The 23,303-nt window shown below is 37.4% G+C and overlaps 1 protein-coding gene across 1 annotated transcript; it reads right to left on the bottom strand.

The window, feature by feature from the left end:
* Positions 1 to 1,387: 1,387 nt before the first annotated feature.
* Positions 1,388 to 14,490, bottom strand: spopla (speckle type BTB/POZ protein like a). The gene is made up of 12 exons (XM_069663097.1): positions 14,348 to 14,490; positions 13,069 to 13,149; positions 10,330 to 10,447; positions 9,089 to 9,210; positions 8,564 to 8,715; positions 8,279 to 8,406; positions 6,786 to 6,963; positions 6,327 to 6,382; positions 6,000 to 6,122; positions 3,632 to 3,774; positions 3,476 to 3,529; positions 1,388 to 2,957 (listed from the first exon to the last, which is right to left on the bottom strand). Exons 3-12 carry the CDS (start codon positions 10,405 to 10,407, stop codon positions 2,813 to 2,815), a joined length of 1,179 nt encoding a protein of 392 aa, XP_069519198.1. The 5' UTR covers positions 10,408 to 10,447; positions 13,069 to 13,149; positions 14,348 to 14,490; the 3' UTR covers positions 1,388 to 2,812.
* Positions 14,491 to 23,303: the final 8,813 nt, after the last annotated feature.

Raw genomic sequence — 23,303 nt, 5'->3', positions numbered from 1 at the left:
TAATGGCCAATAAATCTGTGTCCACAGGCATGGATGATACCAGAGGTACACCTTAGGGAGCACATCCATTTGCTGTGGCCATCAGTGACAGGGGTCTTTTCATTCGCTTCCATTACTCTTATCTGATCAGGGTGAGGCACCCACTCCAGAGGCATCAAGTCCACCAGGGTTTGCTGCTGCACACATTTAAATCCTTGAAAACAAAGAGAAATGTTAACATGTTGACACTTTACATGATTTTCGGTGGGGATATTACTTATTAGACACTAAATAAAAAAAAATACTTTCAATTTGTTAGCTAATTATTCATTTTTGACATTCATCTAACAAAAAAAACAATTATGTGATGTTTATGTATTTTGATACGAAATACAATACTTGCAAGACAATTTGCATTAACCTTACATATTTAGGAAGTGTCAGTATGGTTAAAACATACAACATCCTGTCAAGTGCCATTTTAGCTCAGCATAATAATTTACTACATCAACAGCTGTAAACGTTAGTTTTTTTGTTGTTTAAAACCAGGATTGGGAAAATGAAATTTAAAGGCCTAAATGCAGATATTCCCTCCCACTTAAACAGACCACAGACCACAAGACATGTTTCAAATTAGATATTTTCAGCAAAAGCTCTGTCCTTAAATGCTTTTTTCTAGCGTACGCATTTAACACATGGATTTCATAGGTGCCTGACCCTTCCTTGGGTTTATCAAAATGAATTCTGGGAAACAAACTACACTACTTTCTCTAGTCCAACAAAAGCAAAATAGTTCAAAAGCATCCGAGCAAGAGATTATCACAAACTAACTCCTGGGATGCATTTTCCACCTGAGATGAAATAAAAGTGCTTCTTTTCTTAAACTGTCACTTCTGTTTGGTGGAGTCCTAAGACATATAAAATGTCTTGACAATTTAAGAAAAAGTATACATATACAGCATCTCAAGTTCTGGCCCATAGTTCATTGCTTCTTTAACAATCAAATGACAGAGCATAATTTTAATTGTCACACAAGACTGCAGGCATCTTCTCTTTCAAGCATTACAGTACGCAGAGAAAAGGGAGAGAAAACAATAAAGGGTTGGAGAGGTGTCCTAAAGCATAGATGGTATCAGGTATTTTCCTTGGATCTGAGCTGAGAGGGGCGAAAAAGGATCAACAAGCCACTGATAAAGATGTTTCTGAAGCAGTAAAGAGCAGCTTCGCTTACACTTTAATTAGAGCCTTATCTGTGAGGAAAAACGTCTTTCCTGTGTTGAAAAAGGTTCAACATTAAACGTGTTACTATACTAATGCAGTAGAAGCACATTTTCTTTCAATAAACAAAGTTGTGTTTTCTTATTTTTTATCTTAAAAAAATACAGTGGATAGAGAGAAATAAAAGAAATCAACTGGACCTCGTATCGGCATCCATTTACATGAACATTTAAAAGACAAAAATCAATACAATAAACCTCGGCTTTTCAGACTGCTGGAAAATGATTTAATGGGTTAATGCAGGCATTCTTGCAGACAACAACTTCATTTTTTAGCTTCCAAACAAACACACTGAATGATAAGTAATATCATGTAAAAATGATTACTACTTCTTTTAATTTACAAAATCCTCTGAAGTGTTGGTCACACCACACTACATACGAGACAGACTGGATAAACATGACAACCCCCCATTCAATCACGGAATAACATTGCCAGTGGAAGTGATGCTCAGCATCCTACAAATATCCAAGCATGTGAGAGGAATTTTTTGCACATACTCAATTCATTTAATTCTGCACAAATATATCAGATAATTGCAGAAAATAAAATGTTAAACAAAAAATTGGTACTTGGACACTTTCTGTGACAATAACATGACCATGCATTAGTCTCTCCACTTTTTGTTAACCACAATATATTGAGAATATATAATATTTGTAAGTTGGCAATACTAAGGACAGAAATTCTCAAAATTTAATCTATAACGGTTCACAGACGTATGATCTGGAATATGTCATTCAAATGGGAGACTAAATACTTCCATATACTTCCAATGTTTTAATATATTAGGGCAAAAGTATAGACACTGTTCCTTCTTACATGTATTATAAGGATTGACACAGGGTCTTCATAATGGCAGAATACAATTTTCCCCCACAAATATGCAATAGAACAGACTCTCTTGTACACTGGTCTTCTGAAGATTGATCAACTGTCATTTACATAGAAATGGTGCCATCAATATGGGGCATACACATCTTTTAAAAAGTGTAAAGAACTGACCTTGCACTGAAAGTGTTCATGCTTTTTAATGTCTAGTCACAAAACGGGCTAAACATTACAAATATATAATATTTCCCATTTAGTTAAACCTTTGTTACGTTCCTATAGAACTCCATATCAAAATGACTATTCATGGGAACTAGTGCAACCTGGAGGTGGCCTGGTCTTTGTGACAAGGCAGGCACAGAGTAAAATAGACAAAGTACTCTAGAGCAGCTCCAGAGCAATGGCAGATATATTAAGGCCATTTTTAAAATTACAGGAAAAAAACAGTAGCAGACAGCTTGACTTGCTACCCGAGCTGAACAAAATTCAGTTTGGGCAGGGCAGCAAAGCAAGCAAGCAACACTAATTTTACCAATTTTTTCCCAATCCACTGATGTCAGTCGTCCACGTGTCGGCCTCCCCACATACCTGGCCAGAAAGCTCCACTCTTCTTTATTCAAGTGTGTTCAGTTTTGGTTGAAATAAGAGTGGTACCCTCGCTAGTCCTTCCTTTGTAAACCCATGCTTCACACCTCCAGTGAATTCCTGGGGCATAGTCAGGCAGTCAGGACTGTTTTAGACGTTTCCTGGGAAGACCAAAGGGTGGGCACTGTGCTGAAGCCAGGGCACGAAAGGCTTCAGCTACCAAGTGAGGATGGGATTGGATCATTGACTTCCAGCCTGCAGTCTCCATTATGTCTGTTGCATGACTGTAAGCACAGTCAAAATGAAGTTACAGTCAAGACATGAGAATGTTCACATTAAAAACCGATAAACATAAATGAGATTGTAATGACAAAATAAAGAAGGGGGACTTGATTTGCCAGTTGCAAGAAAGATGTGAAAAGGGCCATTAGTGTTGTCTGTATATAGGTTGAAATTAACGTAGGATTAAAGTGTCTTCACACTTTCAATATAAACAGTCTAATAAGTTTAAATGTTTTTAACGTTTCAAGGTGCCCTACAACAAAACTAAATCATCTGAGGGAAAACTTCAAATAGTGACCACTCCCTTTCTTTTTAAAATTCTCCAAATATTCCATTTCTAGGGTTTATCCAGGTACGAGTCTATTAATAACTTGGATACAAAGATATGGAGCTTCAAACTGAAAGGCAAATAGCACTCTGTCTGCCTAAGCTAAAACACTGAATTCTAATGCATCTGGTTGGGGGAAGAGATAAGAGTGTGTTATTAATCTTGTGTCACACATATCAGCTAATTACATACTTGCTATTCCAGTTCTTTCCATCTTTACAGCCCAGCTGTCTCAGGACACTGCACCTATGGCAAGGAGATAAAAAGGTAAGCATTCAGGGCTGGTAAACAGAAATGGCAGCAGGAATTTATCACCGGAGGTTTTTTTTTTTTTTTTGCGATACTTGCCTGTTGATAAAATCTATGGCTTGTGCTTTGAGCTGCTCGGCACTGTGCAAGTCTGCTAGGATGAGGGTGTCTGCCACATTCTCCACTGAAAGGCTGTTGCACAGGGCCTCTTCACACATGACCTTTAAACGCTCCAGAGCATACTGGGGATGAGGTGTTGAGAGGGAAACAAAAAAACAAACAAAAAAAAACTTGTGGTTACATATGGATGCCCATGGTTGGAGGGTTTGTCTCAACTATTCCGATCTGTTAATAAAAAGATGATGATTATAACTATTAGATATTGGGGAAAAATTATCAAGACCCAACTAGAATGCTCCTGCAATATGTATTGCAATGTTAAAAAATAGGAATGACCAGATTCAAATACAAATAAAATAAGATTTATCACTTTAGAAAATCAGATTTAGGATCAGCACTATATGTATGATACAGTTGCTTCTCTGTGAAAGGGGAGCTAATTGTGAATTTGGCTCATAAATTGCGAGACTGAGACTGAGATGAGACTGAGTTTTTTTAAGCACCAATATTCAGGCGATTTTAACTTACTCTCGGAACAAAGATATAATAATAGTAATTTGTTGATCATTTAGACATGTTTCTTGAGTGTTTCTGGAGGCATGTTTTCCTGTTGAGCCTCATTAATCGGTACAAGTGACTGTTTAAGTCGAGCTGAAACGGCATTTCGAGAGTATCTAGCTTCCGTATCGTGATGTATTTCCGAGTGCAACAGGATGTGCAGGTGGGGCATATCATTAGAGGGATTTGATTTGATCGTTGAGACGTGGATGTAGACAGACGTTCTCCACAGCGCAGTAGCTACCTAACTGACCGAGCGTTCTTGGTGCTCTGCGGCTAAATGTCGCAGATTGATTGGTTGAAACTGTTTGGTGCTAACTTACGTAAGCTCGCGTGAAATTTAGTTTTACCGGAAGAAAAAAATGATCGGATTTTGATATAAGAATACAAAGAAATTGATTTTCTGTATTTTTGTTGGCCTATATTGTCAAATAGATGCACAATATTACCGAGGATGTGATCTAAAAGGATAAAAATAACATTTTTCATTTCACCTCGACTTAAGGTTAATAATTACAAACTAGTATGAGAGAGAGACAGAGAGAGAGTAAGTGAGAGTAAACCATCTTGTCCCAGAGGAGAAATCTGTCTTGCGCAGACAGTGCTACGGTCCATTGCTTCACGTAGAAAACATCATAAAAAACATGAGTAGTGTCTGACCCGATGCCAGCCAGTTGCTTCTCATTAAAACATAAAAGAGACAACTAAATATACGTTTGACATTGACAACAGGACCATTAGCTTTAGCCATATCACTTTACAAAGCACCATCACCGGTGTTGCTGCTCTTCCCTGGATCTGACACCCAGCAGCTCTGTTCTACATAAGGAGGTTCAACAAGACTCTGCACTACACAAGAACTGTTAATTGAATGAATATGATTTGGACTGTGATCTAAAAGTTAAAATAAAAGACTAATGTTTAATAACACAATGTTGTGTTTGTAGCACAAACCACAGACATACACATAAGTGGCATGTCAATTGTTTGATTCTACTTCAGGAGATGGGTTGCCTTTTGATAATCCGAAGTAACTTCAAGTGGAAGATATAAGAATAAAGAGTATATCCCAACCCTAATGTAAACAGGTTGAAAGAATGGTGGTGAAGGAGGCTTCACAGCAGTGTTCCCTAAGACATATTGCTTCACAAATCTAAAGCTTAATGCAACCTATTTTGAGCTGCAAAATTGGGCTACAAAAAGTGCCAATTCATGAGCAAGACATGGGAGAATATCCCAACTAGTAAATTAATTGCACATCAAGTCTTAAGTATTTTATCACATAAGATCCAGGCTTAAAGGTGTTGATCTCTACACTAATCGGAGGCTCTGAACCCAAGTTCAAAGGTAACAATATACAGTACAAACATTGAAATGCATGACTATCCACAGAATAACTGTTTTTAACTGGATTTCTATTTTAGTGTTAAAGTGACCAGATTTTATTAACTAGACATGATGTCTCATGGTGAACTGTAAACCTGAATTTGACAAGATTAGAAAGTACAATCTCTTTAGTAGCTAAAATTTGTTGTATCCCAAGAACATTTCAGAGTGGAATGAGTGGCTAAAGACTGCAACTGAAAAACTAAAGACATGATTTATAACAATGAAACATCAATATCAGAAAACAATATTACAAATTAACAGTTTTGAGCTACGTAACAAACATAGAAAGCCCAATGGAGATTACTGGCCAAACAAAGAAAAAGGAGGGATGTTTTTTCCTGCCTTCAAAAAGAACTGAAACATTGAGTTCTGCAAAAATATTAGCACCAGGTTGAATTACTTTATCTGCAGCTGCCAGCAAATTGTCTGCCATCTTCTCCAGGTTCGGGGCCTTTCCTGTATAGATGAAGCCCATCATTTCCTTGAAGACATCTGGGTCTACGTCACTGATGTCAACGCGGTTCTGAAAGGCATGGAATGAGATTTCTGTATGACTGAATAGAATTTGGAAACCCAAAAACATCCATCATTTAAAAAATTCTTTAGAAAAAATACTACTTAGTAGAAAATGTAGCACTGTGCCATTGTAGCTGCAATGGCACTATTGACAAAAAGAAGCAACATTATGGATGACAAGAAGCAAACTTAAGATGCAAGATGTTCTTACCTTTTTACTCTCTTCCATTTCATGTTCAAACATTGCATTAAAGACAGGTGACCTTGCTGTTAAAGAAATAAATACAATACTTTAAATATTGACAATTAAATATCATATTGAGCATGTTAGCACACCAGAAGCACAAAACATCAGTATTAGACAGTACAATCCGTATAAATGCCACTTTGTCAGCTTTTCCCCATGACCACCGCAGCTGCCACCATGTCTAATGGAGCTGTGGAAGAGAGTCAGCCTCTCAATCTTTTGGATCCTACAGTCATCTGGGTCAAGAAAGGCCAGGCCGGGGTAGTTGGGTAGATAAGTGCCCACTGTCGCACGAGGCAGCTAAAATCAAGCCAGTATTGCAGCTATAAAGAGCAGCTATGTACATGTCTTGCTAGAACCATTTTTGGGCTTTCCTCCTGTTTTCTGTTTGCTAAAAGTGTTGAGGGCCCTGGACGATCTTACCTGCAAGGATGGATTTGTGTGCTTTGAACTCCTGCCCTCCCACGTAGAGGCTGCAGTCTGTGAAGCGTGAACACTCCCACAGGTTCCCCAGGTCATCAGACAGCTGACACTCTGGTACCTTCAACATGTTCATGTTGGACTGGCCTGAAATGTTGACAGAGTCCTGGACAACGCTTACCTGTACATGAGAAAAATCAGAGAGACAGAGACTAAAGCAGCGTAATCAAGGCTGCAAATCTTAACAAATCCAGTTTCAATTATGTCTTTCTGAATTTTAGAACAGTCTTATTTATGTTTAATGTGCCTATTTTAAATATAATGTTAAAGACTAAGGATTCTACGGTGGGAGGGAATCTTGCTCGCAAAAACTGAAATTAATTAACTTTGCTGAAACACCAAACTGATGGGTAAAGTCATTTTGTCTTTAATTTAAATAAATTAATAATTAATTAAATTTATTTTTTTCTTTTATTCAAAGTACAAATTTCCCTGAAACAGTAGAATCTGTTGGAACTGTTCTGGCACACTCTCTGTCCTGGTTGTATTTGGCCAATGGAATTCAAATTTTACTAAGACATCATTTATATTGCCACTTAAAGGAATATTTTGGAGACAGTTATTCTTCTTGAAACATTGAATGAAAAGTTTTTAATAAAACATTCATCACTGTAAACAATGTGAAACAGAGGAAACATTTAACATTCACATTCTAAGGGGGCTTTCACATTAGGGACCCGGGCCCAGATCCCAGTACACTTGACCCCAAAGTCTGGTTTGCTTGATTGGTGAGAACACTGTATCGAAAACTCGGTCCACTTGAAAAGGTGGTTCATGTGTACTCGGGTACGGTATGCATCAGATATGAAAGCTTACCATACCAAACCATGGAAGTGGACTGCTTTTTATAACGTCTTCCCCGAAATCCGCGTATGCGCGCAGTTGAGAGGGTTGTTCTTGAGATTTTCTCCAAAATATGAATAATAGTAGGCATTGCGTGAAGGTCTGCTCCATTGTATGGTCTTGGGATCATGCGATTCACGCGCTTTTTGACACTGGAACAACAACATAAACAATGCCACCTTCTGCTTCGGAGTCCTACCGTAAGCGTACTCGGGTACGGAACGAAATTACTAATGTGAAAGCTGACCGGCTGGGGAGAGGAGGCGACCATACTTGGGTAAGGTACGAAGCAAAACTATATTTTATGAGTTAAAATACACTACAGATTACACTCTGGTGTAAACTGATAATGAGCAGAATTAAGACACAAGATTCACTTATTTACACAAAATATTTTGTATGTATAGTTAAAAGCTCAACAGAAGCAAATTTTAACATGCCAACTGCAGTGAAAAGAAAGAGCCCGATACAATATTCATAATTTCCAACATTTCCAACTTATGGAATTGGCATTCCAAACTTAAAGCTATTCAATGTGGCTCTGTATTGACATTTATTAATCTGAAGAATAAAAGAAAAAGTGTGAAAATTACCTCACAGAACAGGGTGAGCTTGTCATCTGGTAAGAGTCCATTGGCTTCATCAAGTAGGAAATCTCGCCGTATAAATTTTTTGAAGCCCCAGTCTTTGCCTTGGACAAATCTATATGCTCTTTGGCTTTCTGTAACCAGAAAAAAAAAAGTTGCTAGTCTTGATAAAGCCCTACTGTTGTTATCAAGTGAAAAAATAAATGAAACTGAAGGTATAAAAGGAAACGCCAAATATATAGCACATCAAGTAAAGTTTTATGTGATAACATTATGATTGCTTGTACTCACCCATCGCTTTTGTCTCCTCTCTTTTAGCATTCAACAAAGAAAACTTAAACTTTGCTCTGACTTCACTTTTTGGACAACTAACAAGAAGTAAATACAATGACAGATAATCTTTGCTCTCATCATCAAGTCCCTTTGGATTGACTCGCAGGCACCTGGCAAGTAAACAGAAAACACTGCACATCAGTAACATCACAAACTTGAACAGTCATTCCTGCTACTGTGATACTCTTTTGTTTGAAGGACTCTATAGTTATCAGTTATGGCCAGAGTTCTCACATGAAAATAAAACATACTGAGTTTTAATGACTTTCATGTTTATGTTTTGGGGAAATCAAGGACATGAACTAATGAGTAACAATTGGAAAGACAGATAAAATCAGAAACCTAATGCATACTTGTCAGCATGAATGTGATTTTCCCAAACTCTAAAGGCTATAATTATTCGCAAACAATAAAGGGCTTTTACATCCCACAGAAACCCTGCATTAGATGAATTGCAGTGAGAGGTTTAGCTTCAGTACAAACCATTTCATCTTGTCATTAGGGCCAGAGGAGAATGTTGAGCTCTTAAGCACCTCCCCCATTTCTTCTCTGCAAAAGCTAAAATTGTTTATGGTCCACATGTAAGAAAACTTCACAACTTTGACCTTGGAACGAGAAGAAGAAACACAGAGAACCATCAGACTAAAGCTGGAAAAAAAATATACATATGGCTTGGCATGGCAATTTGATCTAAAAAAAAAAAAAACAACAACACATGTTCACAGTAAAAGTGATGATTGCTCAGATATTGTCCAGTAACTCTTGATTTTGGGGAAGTCCACCCTAGGTTAGTTATACAAATGATACTAACGTTCTGTCACTAAAGGACAGTTCGATCTGTCATAGCAGGAAAAACAAAAGTCAATACTAATAATATCAATGAATAATGTTCAATGCAAAGGTAATAATAAATGATAGTGTTGATAGTGATACTTTTATTTAGCTGTTTAAGTTTCAGGGTCCTGGTATTCTCCTGGTATTGGTCTGGCTTTTTGGGATTCTTAAATGGAACTGTGTCGAAGATCATTTTGAGTGGACCTGTGATTCCTAAACTATGACAAGTGAAACAGTCTGATGTGAAAAAGGTCAATAAACATGTAGGAGAAAGAAAAAATAAGAACATGTGTTTGGAATTAAATACCATTGCTTCAGGTTTGGTAGTTTTAATGTGGATATCCCACTCGTGTGACATGACTTTAAGTCCCAGGTTCTCAAGTGGTGGGTCGGGACCCAAAAGTGAGTTGCGGAGCAGTTTTCATTTGGCCGCATATGTGCGCTTGAAAAAAAAAAGTTGTGGCAAAAAGTCTATGCTATGCATTTATTTTGAAGGACATGGGTTTACTTGCATAAGTAGTGTAGTGAAGCTGCAGTGACATTTACATTCTTGAAACTTGATGAGCCCTACAGTAGTTGCACTTTTTTAGTTTATTTCTGTTAAAAAAGGCTGCTTATTAAATGAACTTTTGTTGTGTTGTTGTGTTTTGTGATGTTTATATACTAAAATGTTTTTTTCCAACTCAGGTCCAAACTGCAGCATTTTTCATTAAATTAATTTAAGTTGTTATAAAATTTCAGAAATTTGGGTCGTGGTTTTTCATTAAGGAGGTGGTGGTGGATCCTGAGGGTAGACCAGTTGAGAATCACTGCTTTTTAGCTATCTAAACATGAGTTGTTCTCTCACCTTCCTGTATAACAAGATTCAGTGAGTAGAAAAATGACCTTACCTGTGTGTAACACCAGCTCTCTGCCACAGGTCCACTTGACATCTCCCCAGGAGGAGGAGGGGTGGGAACCCGGGACATCACCGGTTTTGGGGTACCACTCACTCTTGTCCTTAAATCGCTATGTTATAAAATAATCAATACAAATTGACATCAAAAATTAGTATGAAATACAATACGACAAAATATTGAACACACTTTTTTTTTAAATCTATCTAGCTATATAAATCATTATGTAATGTACCATGTCATCTAAAAAAATATTATATGAATAGTATATTAAGTTATGGATATAAGTATATGGAATCAAAAGTTTGAATATATGGAATGGTTAAATGGAGCTATACATAGATGTATTGTTTCTCTCATAACTTGAGTAGAGTCTCTAAAAGAATAATTCTGCAAATGAAGTAGGAAAAATGGGCACAGTGGTTGCTAAGTAGACAGTTAGAATGTCCCCACACCGTGGAAAAACATATCCCATGTCACACTATTGACCAAGTAGTGAGGTGATTTCGGTAGTTACTAAACAGCTCTGAAACCCCTTTAAACCCAGTTACAGACGAGGCTCTGGCAAGCAAGTCTGCACAGATAATGGAGATTAGGGCAAATGCATGTTGTCTTAGTCTTAACAGCATAACATTATTCCAGTGCAAACTTGCCAATTTCATTTAACTTGAGCAGTAAAACTGTTAGGACAGCTGCAAACGAATGTAGACAAAAAGACTGCAGGAGTTCACATGTGCACATTTGCTATCGGGGAATAGCATTTGAAAGTGTTCGATATTCCCTCCTCACCTGACTATAACGGTACACATCCCCATTTAGAGTGTCAATACTTTCCATTTCATTCAACTTTCTCACAAAGTGAAGTTCATATCAAAGCCTCTAAGCCCATGTCTCAGATTAAACTATCTCCCAACATTGTATTCATCTAGCCACTAACCACTAAAAGTCAATAATTCAAATAATCAGTTGAAAGGAACCCGAGTCGCCTCAAATTTTGTCATTCAAATCACTGTACTATTTTTTTTAGCTCCATCATTGTATACAAAGCAATGCAGGAGCCAAAGCATGGCAGGCTGTGAGCTTTATGAACCGGGTCTAAAAATATCCCAGTTTTTTTGTCATGAGCCAAAATATTTGCAAGGTTAGCTTTGCTTTTTTTCCTAAGTGCTCAGCTTGTTTTTAAGGTTAGGAATCCTTCAGTGTTCATTGTGCAGTAGATTTATACCAAGAGCCATATTATACGTAGAGGTCTCCTCCACTCCAAACCAAACAGAGCCAGTAATTAAATCCTGCAAAAATAAAAAAGCTGTTTCATGTTAAAAATCAGTGTCTCTTAAACTCTTCACTGGGCCTTCGAGTTGTAAGCTGAGCTGTTGCTAAATTCATTTCATCTTGTTTTTAAGATCCAGGGTCGATCCTTTATTCCTTAAATGACAGTTACTAACGACTGTGATAAACACATTGCTAGCCACCAGCTGACCTAAGATTAGTTGATGTCAATTTGGTGACAACTACAAAGATAGCTAGCACAATGGCTAAGAAAGGGGAGAAGAGCGGGGAAAATATGGTTGAAGAAGACCTTGTGGTGAAAAAAACAGCACTTCTGCTATTTTGGATTCAGGAAAGATGTGTTACAAACACAGGTACTGCGTAGAAGCAAAAGGCATACAAACTCTAAGTTTATCGCACATCATAGTATCATTACAATATTGGACAATGTTATCACACACCGCAAATGTTTCTAATATTGTGTGGGCCGCATGTACTCAAACAATGCAAGAAGGCAGAGAGGGGATGGCAATATAGGACTATTGTCCTTCCACCATCTTCCACCCCTGATATCACTTTCTTGCTTTGTGAGCGAGTACCCCGACATGTTATTTAGAATAGACAAATCACGAAACTCTTGCTTTTCTGCAATTGAATTATACACAGACAGGCAAAGGGAATATGACATGAGGCTGTAGTCAAGCTTATTCAATTGTTTCCTTTCCCTATTTCAAAGATTCTGTCATAAGATAAAATATGAAATCATGAGACAATGTGCAATTATAATCATTGGAAGCAATGACTACAAAAGAACACTGTCCGATAAATGACATGGTAATTTTGATGGATTAGAGGAATCTTGGAAAAGCAGGTGTCAACTTGAGTACAAACGCATTGCTTCTTCCATTGTGAAAAATATTGTGATGCATCAATTACATATACATCTGCTGAAGCAATATCACTGCATTTATGTATAAGCAGCAGCGTAACGTCATTGATAATTGAAGTCTCCAGAGAAGCCAAGAGGATCTTGTATAATCCCTATCTTATATCATGCAGATCGTATATTATGTATTAATTATCGTTATGTGTACGTAACATCCTAGAAAGGTAAGCTGTGAATCTTTATTTACAAATTATTACTGCAGGATGACACATGCTCTACTTTATGCTCCTCTGTCTGACTGTAAAAATATTTGTAGGCATGATTGTAGCAATGGTTGTGACATTTGAGGCTAATACTAAATTTGCCTCATTAGTGTCTTTTATCATGCATCAGAGAGTAGAAATCTAAACACAATATGCAATACTGACTTGATTTTAAATTGTCTGCATGATATGATTTTAATTTATTTAATGTTATAGGCAAATATTAATGTCTTTGCTAGAAGGTACAGGAACTGTGATACAAAAGTTAATAATAACAATAGTTACAATTGGAAGAAATAAAAACTTTCTCATCACCTCTTGTGGGTTGAACTAACAATAATGCAGTTTTTTTAAGTTATCACAGGATCCCTCATGGTCCCATCTTCATGTTCCACTCTAGAAAGAAAAAGAAACACAGACATAAGACTTAGACCTGATCAAATCTAAAAGTAACTAAAGTAAGCCACAATCAGTATGCAAGGATTTGGAAATAAACCTACAGTTCTTGCAATAAACTTGAGCTCTTACAATTAAACCTAGTCAAGGTTACCACCATATTAAGACACCAGTTAAAGTTAAGTAAATAGAGTGTTAGCCCACATTGGTAGTGTAGCCTTAAATACATTCTCATGTACTATGTTAACATTTGTAAAGACATATCTTCGTCTATCCTGAAACGGACTGCTCGGACTATAAACCAATCGGTTAACCTAGATTGGCTAACTCAAGATTCACCTGCAACTTTGTTTGGATGACATATTAGCTGAGTCGTGCTATCTCGCTTCCGACACAACGGAAATTATGCTTTCCATGTAGACATAAAGCTAGTTTGCAGTAGCTGAAAGTTAAATAATAATAACTTTGACAAGCTTTTCTGTTTACTTTAAGCCGATATGCTATTGTAGTTTTTAGTGTATGTGACTTGTTACCCTTGATGCTGATAAAGAAATATCGAAATCACTAGAAGGCAACTGCTCAACGTTAGCCTAACTTAACATCAGCTTAAGTGATGTACACTTATTTCCAAACTATCAACAAATTCGCTTCACAATTTTACTTAACCGGACTTTCGGTCCTTTGAAATGTTAGCTATTTAAGCCAAGGATAATAATACATTAGGACAACAACTGGATTGCGCGAATCTGTCATCTTTGTGTGCAATACGTATTTAGCTAACTCCAGCTAACATTTGTATTATCACTAGCAAGAATAATGTTAACTTCAGGCTTAGACTGCAAATGCAGCTAACACCTATCAGCTAGCTTAACACTAAACATGTTGATAAATCTGTTCACATTATAGCATTACAGGGCTAACTTATGACAGTTACGTCCCTCCTCTTTTGCAATAAAAACTAGCTAAGGCTACCTCAAGTTAAAAAGATAATTTGTGTAAGCTCCGCATTACCCGGTGTAAAACAAAGGGCCTGCACTGATCCCTGTGACAGGATGCTAACTAACAAAGCTAACATAAACGCTCACGTTTTGGTACAATCTGCTACTGGGAAAACAACGGTGGCTAACTAGCAGCTAGCAAAGCTATACTCGGCACTGACAGCTCACAAAAAGTTTAAAAAGATATGGTGACGGCGTACCTTTCAATTTCATACTTCCATATATATCGAATAACGCATACAGCTTTGTGTCACAGTCGCTCCTTTCACCCTTCGTTACTCTAAACTGTTTTTCACTCAATCTCTTTCACAAGGTTTCTTTGTCTAATATATATATGTGCTAGCTTACAGCTGTCCAGCAGGCTGGTAGCTTAACAGGCTAGAAAATATATCTATTGCGCATGCGTAAGATTTGGATGTCATCCAGCTCCATCTCATTCTATCAACTTCACCATACTGTTTCCAAGTGATGTTAAGAGATATTTTGTTTGTACCGTTACTTTTTCTTTGCCAAAATAGTTTGAGAATAACTCGTCACAAAAAAAAAATACTTCACCATACTGAAACAACTGCTACTAAAACAAAAGTTTAAACAATACTTTTAAAACAATAAATCTGTTAAACGTGACAATCATATGGAATTAGCTGCCATCATTAATTTAAATGCCCTGCCATAGTACTCTCTGATGATCCTATTATTTAATTAATTTATTAATTATTGTTTCTTTTTATTTAATTAAAATGTATTAATTCTATTTAGCCTACTTACTAAACACTTTGCAGTCCTCTTAAAATGCATTGGTCTGACTGTATTGACTGTATTATATGCACTTGAGACTCCACATGCTGATTATTTAGGCATAAAGATTAATGTGGTTACCTATTAGAAGACATTGCTCTACATAATATGAAGCAGTTTGTAGTTACACATGAACCTTAAAGTACCACCATTAGTAACCCCCGAAGGGGACATTTACAGGTTAAGTGCTTCTGTTTTTACATGAGTATAGTTTACTGCTTACATCTACACTTTTACAGAAAATAAGGAATGCAAGACTTTTGTGAATATTGCTGTATTGGTGTTGAAGTCAGACCTAGTTAATGTGGGATGTCCTCTCCCTCTTTCTTTCATTCTACCCCTCTTTAAGTAAATACGGATGATGATGATTATGGTGATGATGATGATGATGATGAGAAATGTATGGAAATGATGTGATGTCTTTTTGGCAGATAACCATTCCTATAGCCCTACTTTGGGGGTAAAAAAGGTTGCATTGGGAGTTAAGATTAAAATTTGATTATAGGTAACTTTTTTGGATATGGAGGATTGATGGTTTAGGGAAGAAACAGAATAATTGTAGTCGTTCACATGTCACGGGAGGGTCCTCATATGGGAAGAAATGAAACTATCTGTATTAGTATAAGTAGTCTTTGTATAACATACCTTACAAAGACAGATGATATGCACAACTGCTGCTTATTCTCAGTGCCATCACACTGTCTCCTCTGTCTGTTTCTGATGTTTCTCGTCTGGCTAACACAAAGCAGCTAAGGGTACATCATTCTCTGAAACAATACTCTATAATGGCTCCCTGTTGGCTTGTGATAACTAATTCCCTTTCCGATGGATGCACACTGCAGAATGAGCGATAATTGGCTCCTCTGCACCAATCAGTCTACATTCATGGACAATGTACAGTAAAGTGTAATTTTTCACTGTATAGTGATGACAAACACAAAAACCAAAACGCCTGTTAGCAAGTTTGGGATTGGTTAAATATATTGTAAACACAGCAGCAAAATGTCACATTTTGAAACTGCAGCTCACATCAAATGTCTTCAATATCACAGTGATGATATTCTGAGCCATCTTAAAGAAGAAGGGACGGATGATAAGATCACAGTTGCGGAGATACAGGTATACTTATCGGGAATTTCAATCTGTTTAATTTAAGGTCAGAGAAAAAAATCTCCCTGAATGTGTCCACAAACAACATAGACCAACAATTCAAGAGAGGGAGGCTCAGGAAGGATCATTTAATTGCATTTTTATTTTTTTAACTGACAATACAATAATGGGTTTGGAGTAAGTGCGAGAACCTGTCGAACAGCACTTTTTAAAAGCCACAAAGCTGTTTTTAACAGTCACATTTTTATTCTTGGTACATGTTTGGCTTTAGAATTAACAGCACCGAATACCTGTTGAGTGTCTTTGTCATATATAATATGGTAACCAAGGATGAATAGCCCACTCCATGAATATCTCCTATGTGGCTGTGACAGTCTTTTTCTCCAACCGACAATACTGTTCTAATTAAGAGTAACTCAAATAACCGCTAGTTGTGACGATTTAATGCCTTAAGTGATGACGACTGATACAGACAGAGCTAGTGAGCTGGAAGAAAAGAACTTCAGTCATAAAATGAGCCTTGGCGACCTTAATAGAACAGGGCCATACAGATCTTGAGAAAAGAATTGAGTGTGACACCAGTCACACTTTATTGCTCTTGGAAATCATATAATATTGAACAAAGGGGAAGTATAAAAGAGTCCAACTTTATCTGATTTGATTAAATCTAGAAGTAATAAAATATATGGTAATACCCAAATGTTGAGCAGATCATATGGAAATAGCTATTAGCTGATCAAATTATCAGTAGTCCTGAAGAAAGTTCTTTATTCACTATAGTTTCCTATGAAGATCTTATAAAAATCTATTAATAACCATATGAAAAACGCTGTTTCTTTTTCACTTCTTTTTTTAAGTTGTATCTGTAGTCATCGATCTTTTCTTTGTCTGTTCACCCATAGTAGATTATTGTTTGCTCGCAACACTTGCAGAGACCAGAAGTGCAGCTGCTTAGCTCCGCCTACCCTCTTTAGCAGACCAACCACTGCTGGGTGATGGAAAACGCTGTCATGAGTTTCTAGTTTAGTTCCGGTTTTCTTGTATTTTGGTGTTCAGTTATTATTTTTTTGTTTAACCATGTCACTTTTTTCTCCCTGTCATGAGTTCTCATTGTTTAATTTTGTATTTAATATATTGTGTTCTTGTCTTGATTTAGTTATGTAATTAATTTGTGTTTTATTGTCTAGAGATTTTCTGCATGAGTTCTACTATCACAGTCCTGAGTTTGGTTTTTAGTGTTTCCTGTTTTATTTTGTAGTTCTTGCCCTATGTATGTTTTGTCTTGTTTTACTTCCTGCCTTTGTGTGTTTTCCCGCCTGTCGGATTATGTGCCCTGCCCTTATTGTTTTCACCTGCTCCCTTGATTGTCTCACCTGTGTCTGATTAGCCTCACCTCCTAAGTTTATTTAGTCTTTGTGCTCCCTTGTCTCATTGCCTGTTCATTGTCATCCATCGTGTGTTAGTCTATGTCCATGACCTTACTCTGGATTGTCTTCGTGCCTCCCCTGATTTCCTTGTGTCCATTGGATTACCTGTTCCTGGTTTTGTTTGTGAGTTTATTGCTGTGTCTTTTGATTTTCCTTTTTGTCTTTTGTTGGAGTTAGATTTTGTTTGTGCATTTTTGCCTTTTATTTAATTAAATCCGTTAACTAAGTCTGCTTCTGGGTCCTCACCTTTTTGTTTAAACCATAACCGTGACAAACGCATTACTAACTGGGCGCTGCTGGTGATTTTTTCCCGCGAATATCGCCACAGACACCTCATCCATCATAATGCTATATACTGCAAATGCAAAGGCTTTGATCAGTGTTCCATAGGCTCAATCACCACGGTGTTACCTCATTCGGCAATAGATAGTGACTTAACAGACATTTATTGAAAATCTACGAGATTATACTTTTAAAGAGAACTTGATGTTTTCAGTCTGAGGTACTAACACCAAAATCTGACCATTATTCATAATTTTATGTATATACAGAAATATTATTTTTTTCATATGTTACGCAAAGAAGAAGAAAAAATACTCCCTCAAACAACGATATAAGCATTAAAACACCGCATCACTGGACAATGCATTTAAATATGGCCCTGAAACATGATAAATCTAATCCCAACTTTATGAAATTCCAATATCATTAGCATTGTCTACTGTATCACCTTGAATCCCCTTGCAAAACTAATCAGTGGATGGCAGAAAATGTATGGATTAATTTAAAAAAAAAATGTGGAAGTGGAAAATTAGTTTTTCCCATTTTTATCCCATGTGACATCCAGTTTGTCCTTTGACTCATTTTAGTGTGCACCAGAACCTTGTTTAGTTCACACTGATACAAAGTATGCACTCTTCTCATCCTTCCCCCAAAATGACACTGAAATAAATGTGACATATTCATCTTTATCTTTTGGTTTCATAAGCAGCTAGATAAGACTCTGCTGTAAGCTTCAGCACAGCAATTCGAGTTATTCTAGTCCGATCGTGCTTTTAGTTTATACATAACACTGAACTTTGTGTTGTTTCACACTGTGAATTCAGCATCGGTGTTTTACTAAATGTCTGATCTGTGACAAATCCGTCCAATGTTTAGTACAATGTCACACTGAGGAGTATAGTGGTAAAGCACTGAAGATCTACCATTTTGATAATCCAGCCCTTCAGACCCAAAATCTCCAAGTTTTTGAATACATTCAGAATTCCAGTGACTGAAAGAAGTCACCTATATTCAGTACACATAACAAATATGAATAAATAGAGTTCATCCTTGTTGCATCAAGGTCTGTGTTTGAATTTTTTTTTTTTCCAATCCTGCAATCTGTAAAAATTTCCCATACAATACCACTCTGAGTGCCCATATTTAGAATGTGCAGCTCCAGTGCGCCTGGGCACTGGGCCGGGACTCCTATAGATGTAATCACTGAAAGCTTTGAAAACCTTTTATCCCTCTTATGTGTGCTAGATCTTCCATCTAATAAAAAGGATTTTGCTTCTTTAGTTGCTTGGTTAGATTCTGCGAACGTAGCTATTCAGCAGACAGTAATACAGATTTGCTATATATTATACTTAAGAAACAAAACATAGAAGTGTCATAAAGATCCCCTCTAGCATGTAGAATTACTGTAAAAGTTCTGTCTTTCTTTTTACCTACTGACAAAATGTGGGTGACTCTGTAACAAAAACTAAACCTGTTTAAAAATTAGATAACTCCAAACTAATTTTGTTACATTTCTGATGTGCCAAATGCAGGGTTATAACACCAGAGTTTAACATCATATAAAATGTACTGTGAGTTGAGTGTAATAAAACAAGATTGAATAACACTTCTTTCCTTTTTCATTCCTCTTAATCAATGTTTCCATGTTTTCCTTCCCAACAATCTTTGAGCCTGTTCAGGAATTTGATGGGCTGATTATGTTGCATGAAGCAGATGCTCTGTTTCTAAGATGTCCATTGACAATTATTTCATTCTTCATAGCTCATTTCCCACGGAGCTGTGAGAGAAATTGTACACTGGCTCTGTGTTAATAGTGCCTCTTGGAATGGGACCGTGACACAATTTTACCCGACAGGCTTTGTTTTTATTCTGGTTTGTCTATTAAATGAACTATGGTATTCTTGAAAATCTGATTTCAGTTATAAGTTTTAAGATGTACAAATGTCAATAACTAAAATCCATATTTCTTCTTATTAAAGAGACTGATCGTTTTAATTTATCCATGAATCAAGTCCATTTTACAGCTAATCTTGTATTAAATGAGTGGATTGTGGTTTGTTTGCTTCTCTGTGTTTCTATGTAGCTCAAAATACAATACCATCTGGGTGGTCATACCAAAGATTGGGTGGTAGAAAAAAGTGTTGCTTATCAAAGCTCAGTTTTGCCATGAATGAAAACATTTATTTTTAGCTTTGTGCAAGATTAGCTGTGAAATTTGTGTTTTCTTCACAAAGAATGATTATTTAATCTAATGAATAAAAGATGTCAAATCTAAATCAGAATGTGGACGTTCAATATCAAAATGTTCTTAACTCAATAAGGACCATAAATCCTATACCTAATATAATCTATTTCCAAAAATATTTACTATACAGTGGTTTCACCAGCCAAATTTTAAAAGACGAAACTGACATTAGCGTAAATTTGTTGGTAATGGTTTGCTGTTAAAGGTAAGGCTAAAATCAACAAATAAATGTTACCTGCTTTTCTAAATATCACCAACTACAGTGACAGCTTCACAGTTTGGATATACAATTTGAGCATGCATCATATTTGTAAACTACATGCCAACTCTCATGTCAGAAGTGAGGATAATTGGGTGCGAGAGTTGAGGGAGAAATAAGACATCATGACTTGATGACGAGGCGTCTCATTTCACAAGCAGGGAGCTGATGATAACCTGTCATTCTTCTGGTCTGCTACACCTGCACACTAACTGGCTGCTGGGATGGGCTCCTTCCTGACAAGCTCCTGTCTTCTCTGCCCTTTCATCTCTTCGCTCTACAAAAGAGAGTTTAGAAGTCTTTTATCTACGCCTGGGGGTACAGTTTCTTGTCTGCCAAGAGAGGAATTCAACCAATTAAGCCTGTGGTACTATGCATATGAACCATGCATCAAAGAAAGGGCTTTGGATGTTTTCAGTATTTTAGTGTTCAAAATTGGCAAACCTCTTTTGAGTCACAAGAAAGAATTCATAGTAAATTTCAATACATGCCTTTTAAGGTATGTTAATGTGGATCTTGTTTTGTAGTGTCATGGTTATAGCCTGCATAAATATGTCTTACAGGAGGGATAAATCACTACTGAGATAATCAAAATATTCTTTTATCGTTACACCCTGTTAGAGTTTAATTTCGGCAATTCATTTCTTTTAAAAATAAGGATAAAAAAGAAGTCCCGTGTTAAATAATAGGACAATAACTCTTGCATTATGTACCCCTTTCCCACCAAAATTAGAATCCTGACATGGGTTTTTCAGACCCAAGAAGACCCGTTTATAGATGCCGTTTGTCTCTTTTCCCATTGCCAGTGGATTGTACGCCTTTTGGTCTCTTTTCTGCTGTGTCACCGTCTGACCTCACAAATGTGCCCAAAACAGGGTTAGTAAACAGTGAAGATGTTACGGTGGTTAGGTCTTTATTCTAGCTATTCCTCATTCAGTTTATTTATCAAACTCGTTGCCGACAAATTTGGAACGATGTTTGAGCGCTGCTTGGATGGAGACGGGCTGAATTTGAAGCTGAGATGACAAGGAGTTGCAGAAGTTACAGACGGAGCATAGTATCACACCGGAAAGGGGGTGGAGATTAGCGTGTCAATCCCGATTTTGTGTTCCAATGGTCATTATCGTGGCCATCTCTCTTACATGGTATTTTCCGAGTAATCGCTCATAAAAAACATTTAAAAGGTAAAAGCTTGGGAGGACAACCCTCCCCCCCTCCGTTAGACACACACACACACACACACACACACACCACATACACATACTCCCTCGTATTCACTCCTTGTATAGTTCATTTGCAAAGCACATAGCCATGTTCCAAAGAGATACCCGGCAAGGATGCATTACTGAGAGAATGTCGTTGAGCAATTGCTGATCCAAGGGAGTGATAAAGAGAGCCAGGCTGTCTGAAACCTGAAAAAAGGGACTGGAGAGAGTCATGGAGCATACAGACCAGGAAGGTCACCAGCTGCCAAAGAAGAACCGGACCATCTCTGCAATGTCCTCGGCTTCCCCTCTATTTACTGACACTAACGACGTTGGTAACACAAAGAGAAGGAGGAAAAAATAAGATTAAGTAAAACGAAAGAAAGAAAACTGCAGGCACTAGACTGTTTCAAAATAATGACACAGTGATCTTGGCCTTTACACATAAACAACGCAAGTGGATTGATTATAAGATATGCAAATGTGATAATCCCCTAGACCTCCTCACTATCGCTACCTTTGCATATGGTCATTTTAAGGACACGCTTATCTCTGGAACCCAAATTTTCCATGCTTATAGATTTATTTCCTTATGAGGCTTGACAATCAGTTCCCAATACATTTGCATTTTTGAGGATGGGTTCCTAAAGTCACACTAACTGAAATGAGAGTTTTACATAACCATAAGGCTAGGGTAGAAAGGGATGCTAGCGAGCCAAGGACATGGTTGAAGAAAGCTAGTGTGAAATTTGTCCAGAATATATAAAGCTACATTACTTTTTGCCAAGAGCAACTTATTTTGAAGTGATTTTACATTCAATCCACTTCCACCTAATGACATGACAGACAATTGGATCTCATTTTGGATCAGTTTTCTTGTTCTAGCCACCAGATTTTCAGGAGTGTTTTGTTACTTATTTATCTGCAGGCTTCAGCCAATCACATTTTTAGGTTGGCGCATGGCTGCCCTCCACAAATTACAGCCAGGATAATTTCATATTGATTAATGCAGATGCGTTCCTCTTGGCTCTCATACCCTACCTGCAGTCTATTTGGTATAAATTACTGAAACCATTTTGCTGCACAAAGCCAGCCCTCTCCAATAAGGTGCTGGCTCATGTGTCGACTGGGGCCCCCAAACTACCCCTCTGCCTGCAGGAACCACTAAAGCTTTTAATTGCCTTCTGTGCAAATGGTCCTTATGCACTTGATAAAGTATCTGGAAAGTCAGGCATGGGTTGGTAGAGGCTGAGGCGAGTCAGTGCAATTGGAGTGTATGTGAAAGTGTGTGTGAGAGATAGGGAGAGAGAGAGAAAAAGAGAGCAATACAACTATATAGACCTAGTGAAGACTGGTTGGTGAATCCTATTCATGATATACAACCTTTATGAGTATGGTGTTCAAGTAGGCTTTATGAGGCAGTCACCACTCAGCAAAATACTTGAATAGCCAAGCTAGTGGCCCACAGGATTATTTCCTTCTGTGTACATTTGCTACAGTAGAGTGGCTGATAACCCTGGGTAAAACGATAAACAATCAAAGTGCGGCTTCACTGGAAATGATTGCATTCTGTACCCTGCCCCAGAGATTGGGGGCCATTATTAACGTGAGTCCTGTCCTGACAATGCTATTTTCTGGAAGGTAATTGCAGATTCAGATCTCTGAGAGGGCCTGACTGAGAGTAAATGCCACCTCTTTAATTATGGTCTCCTCCACGTCTCCTCTATTGAGCCGCGGAGATGTCTATCGCTCTTCGGGATCCTGGGGAAAATGACTCTAATGGGAAATGACCAGTGTCTGGGAAACTGGCTCAGATTAGAAGCGACGTTT

The sequence above is a fragment of the Semicossyphus pulcher genome, unplaced genomic scaffold, assembly GCF_022749685.1.
Source record: "Semicossyphus pulcher isolate SPU_LCO1_2020_fin unplaced genomic scaffold, fSemPul1.0.p SCAF_15, whole genome shotgun sequence".
Taxonomy (NCBI): domain Eukaryota; kingdom Metazoa; phylum Chordata; class Actinopteri; order Labriformes; family Labridae; genus Semicossyphus; species Semicossyphus pulcher.
Note: the sequence above shows the minus strand (reverse complement) of the source record. Positions and strands in the feature narration are given on the sequence as shown.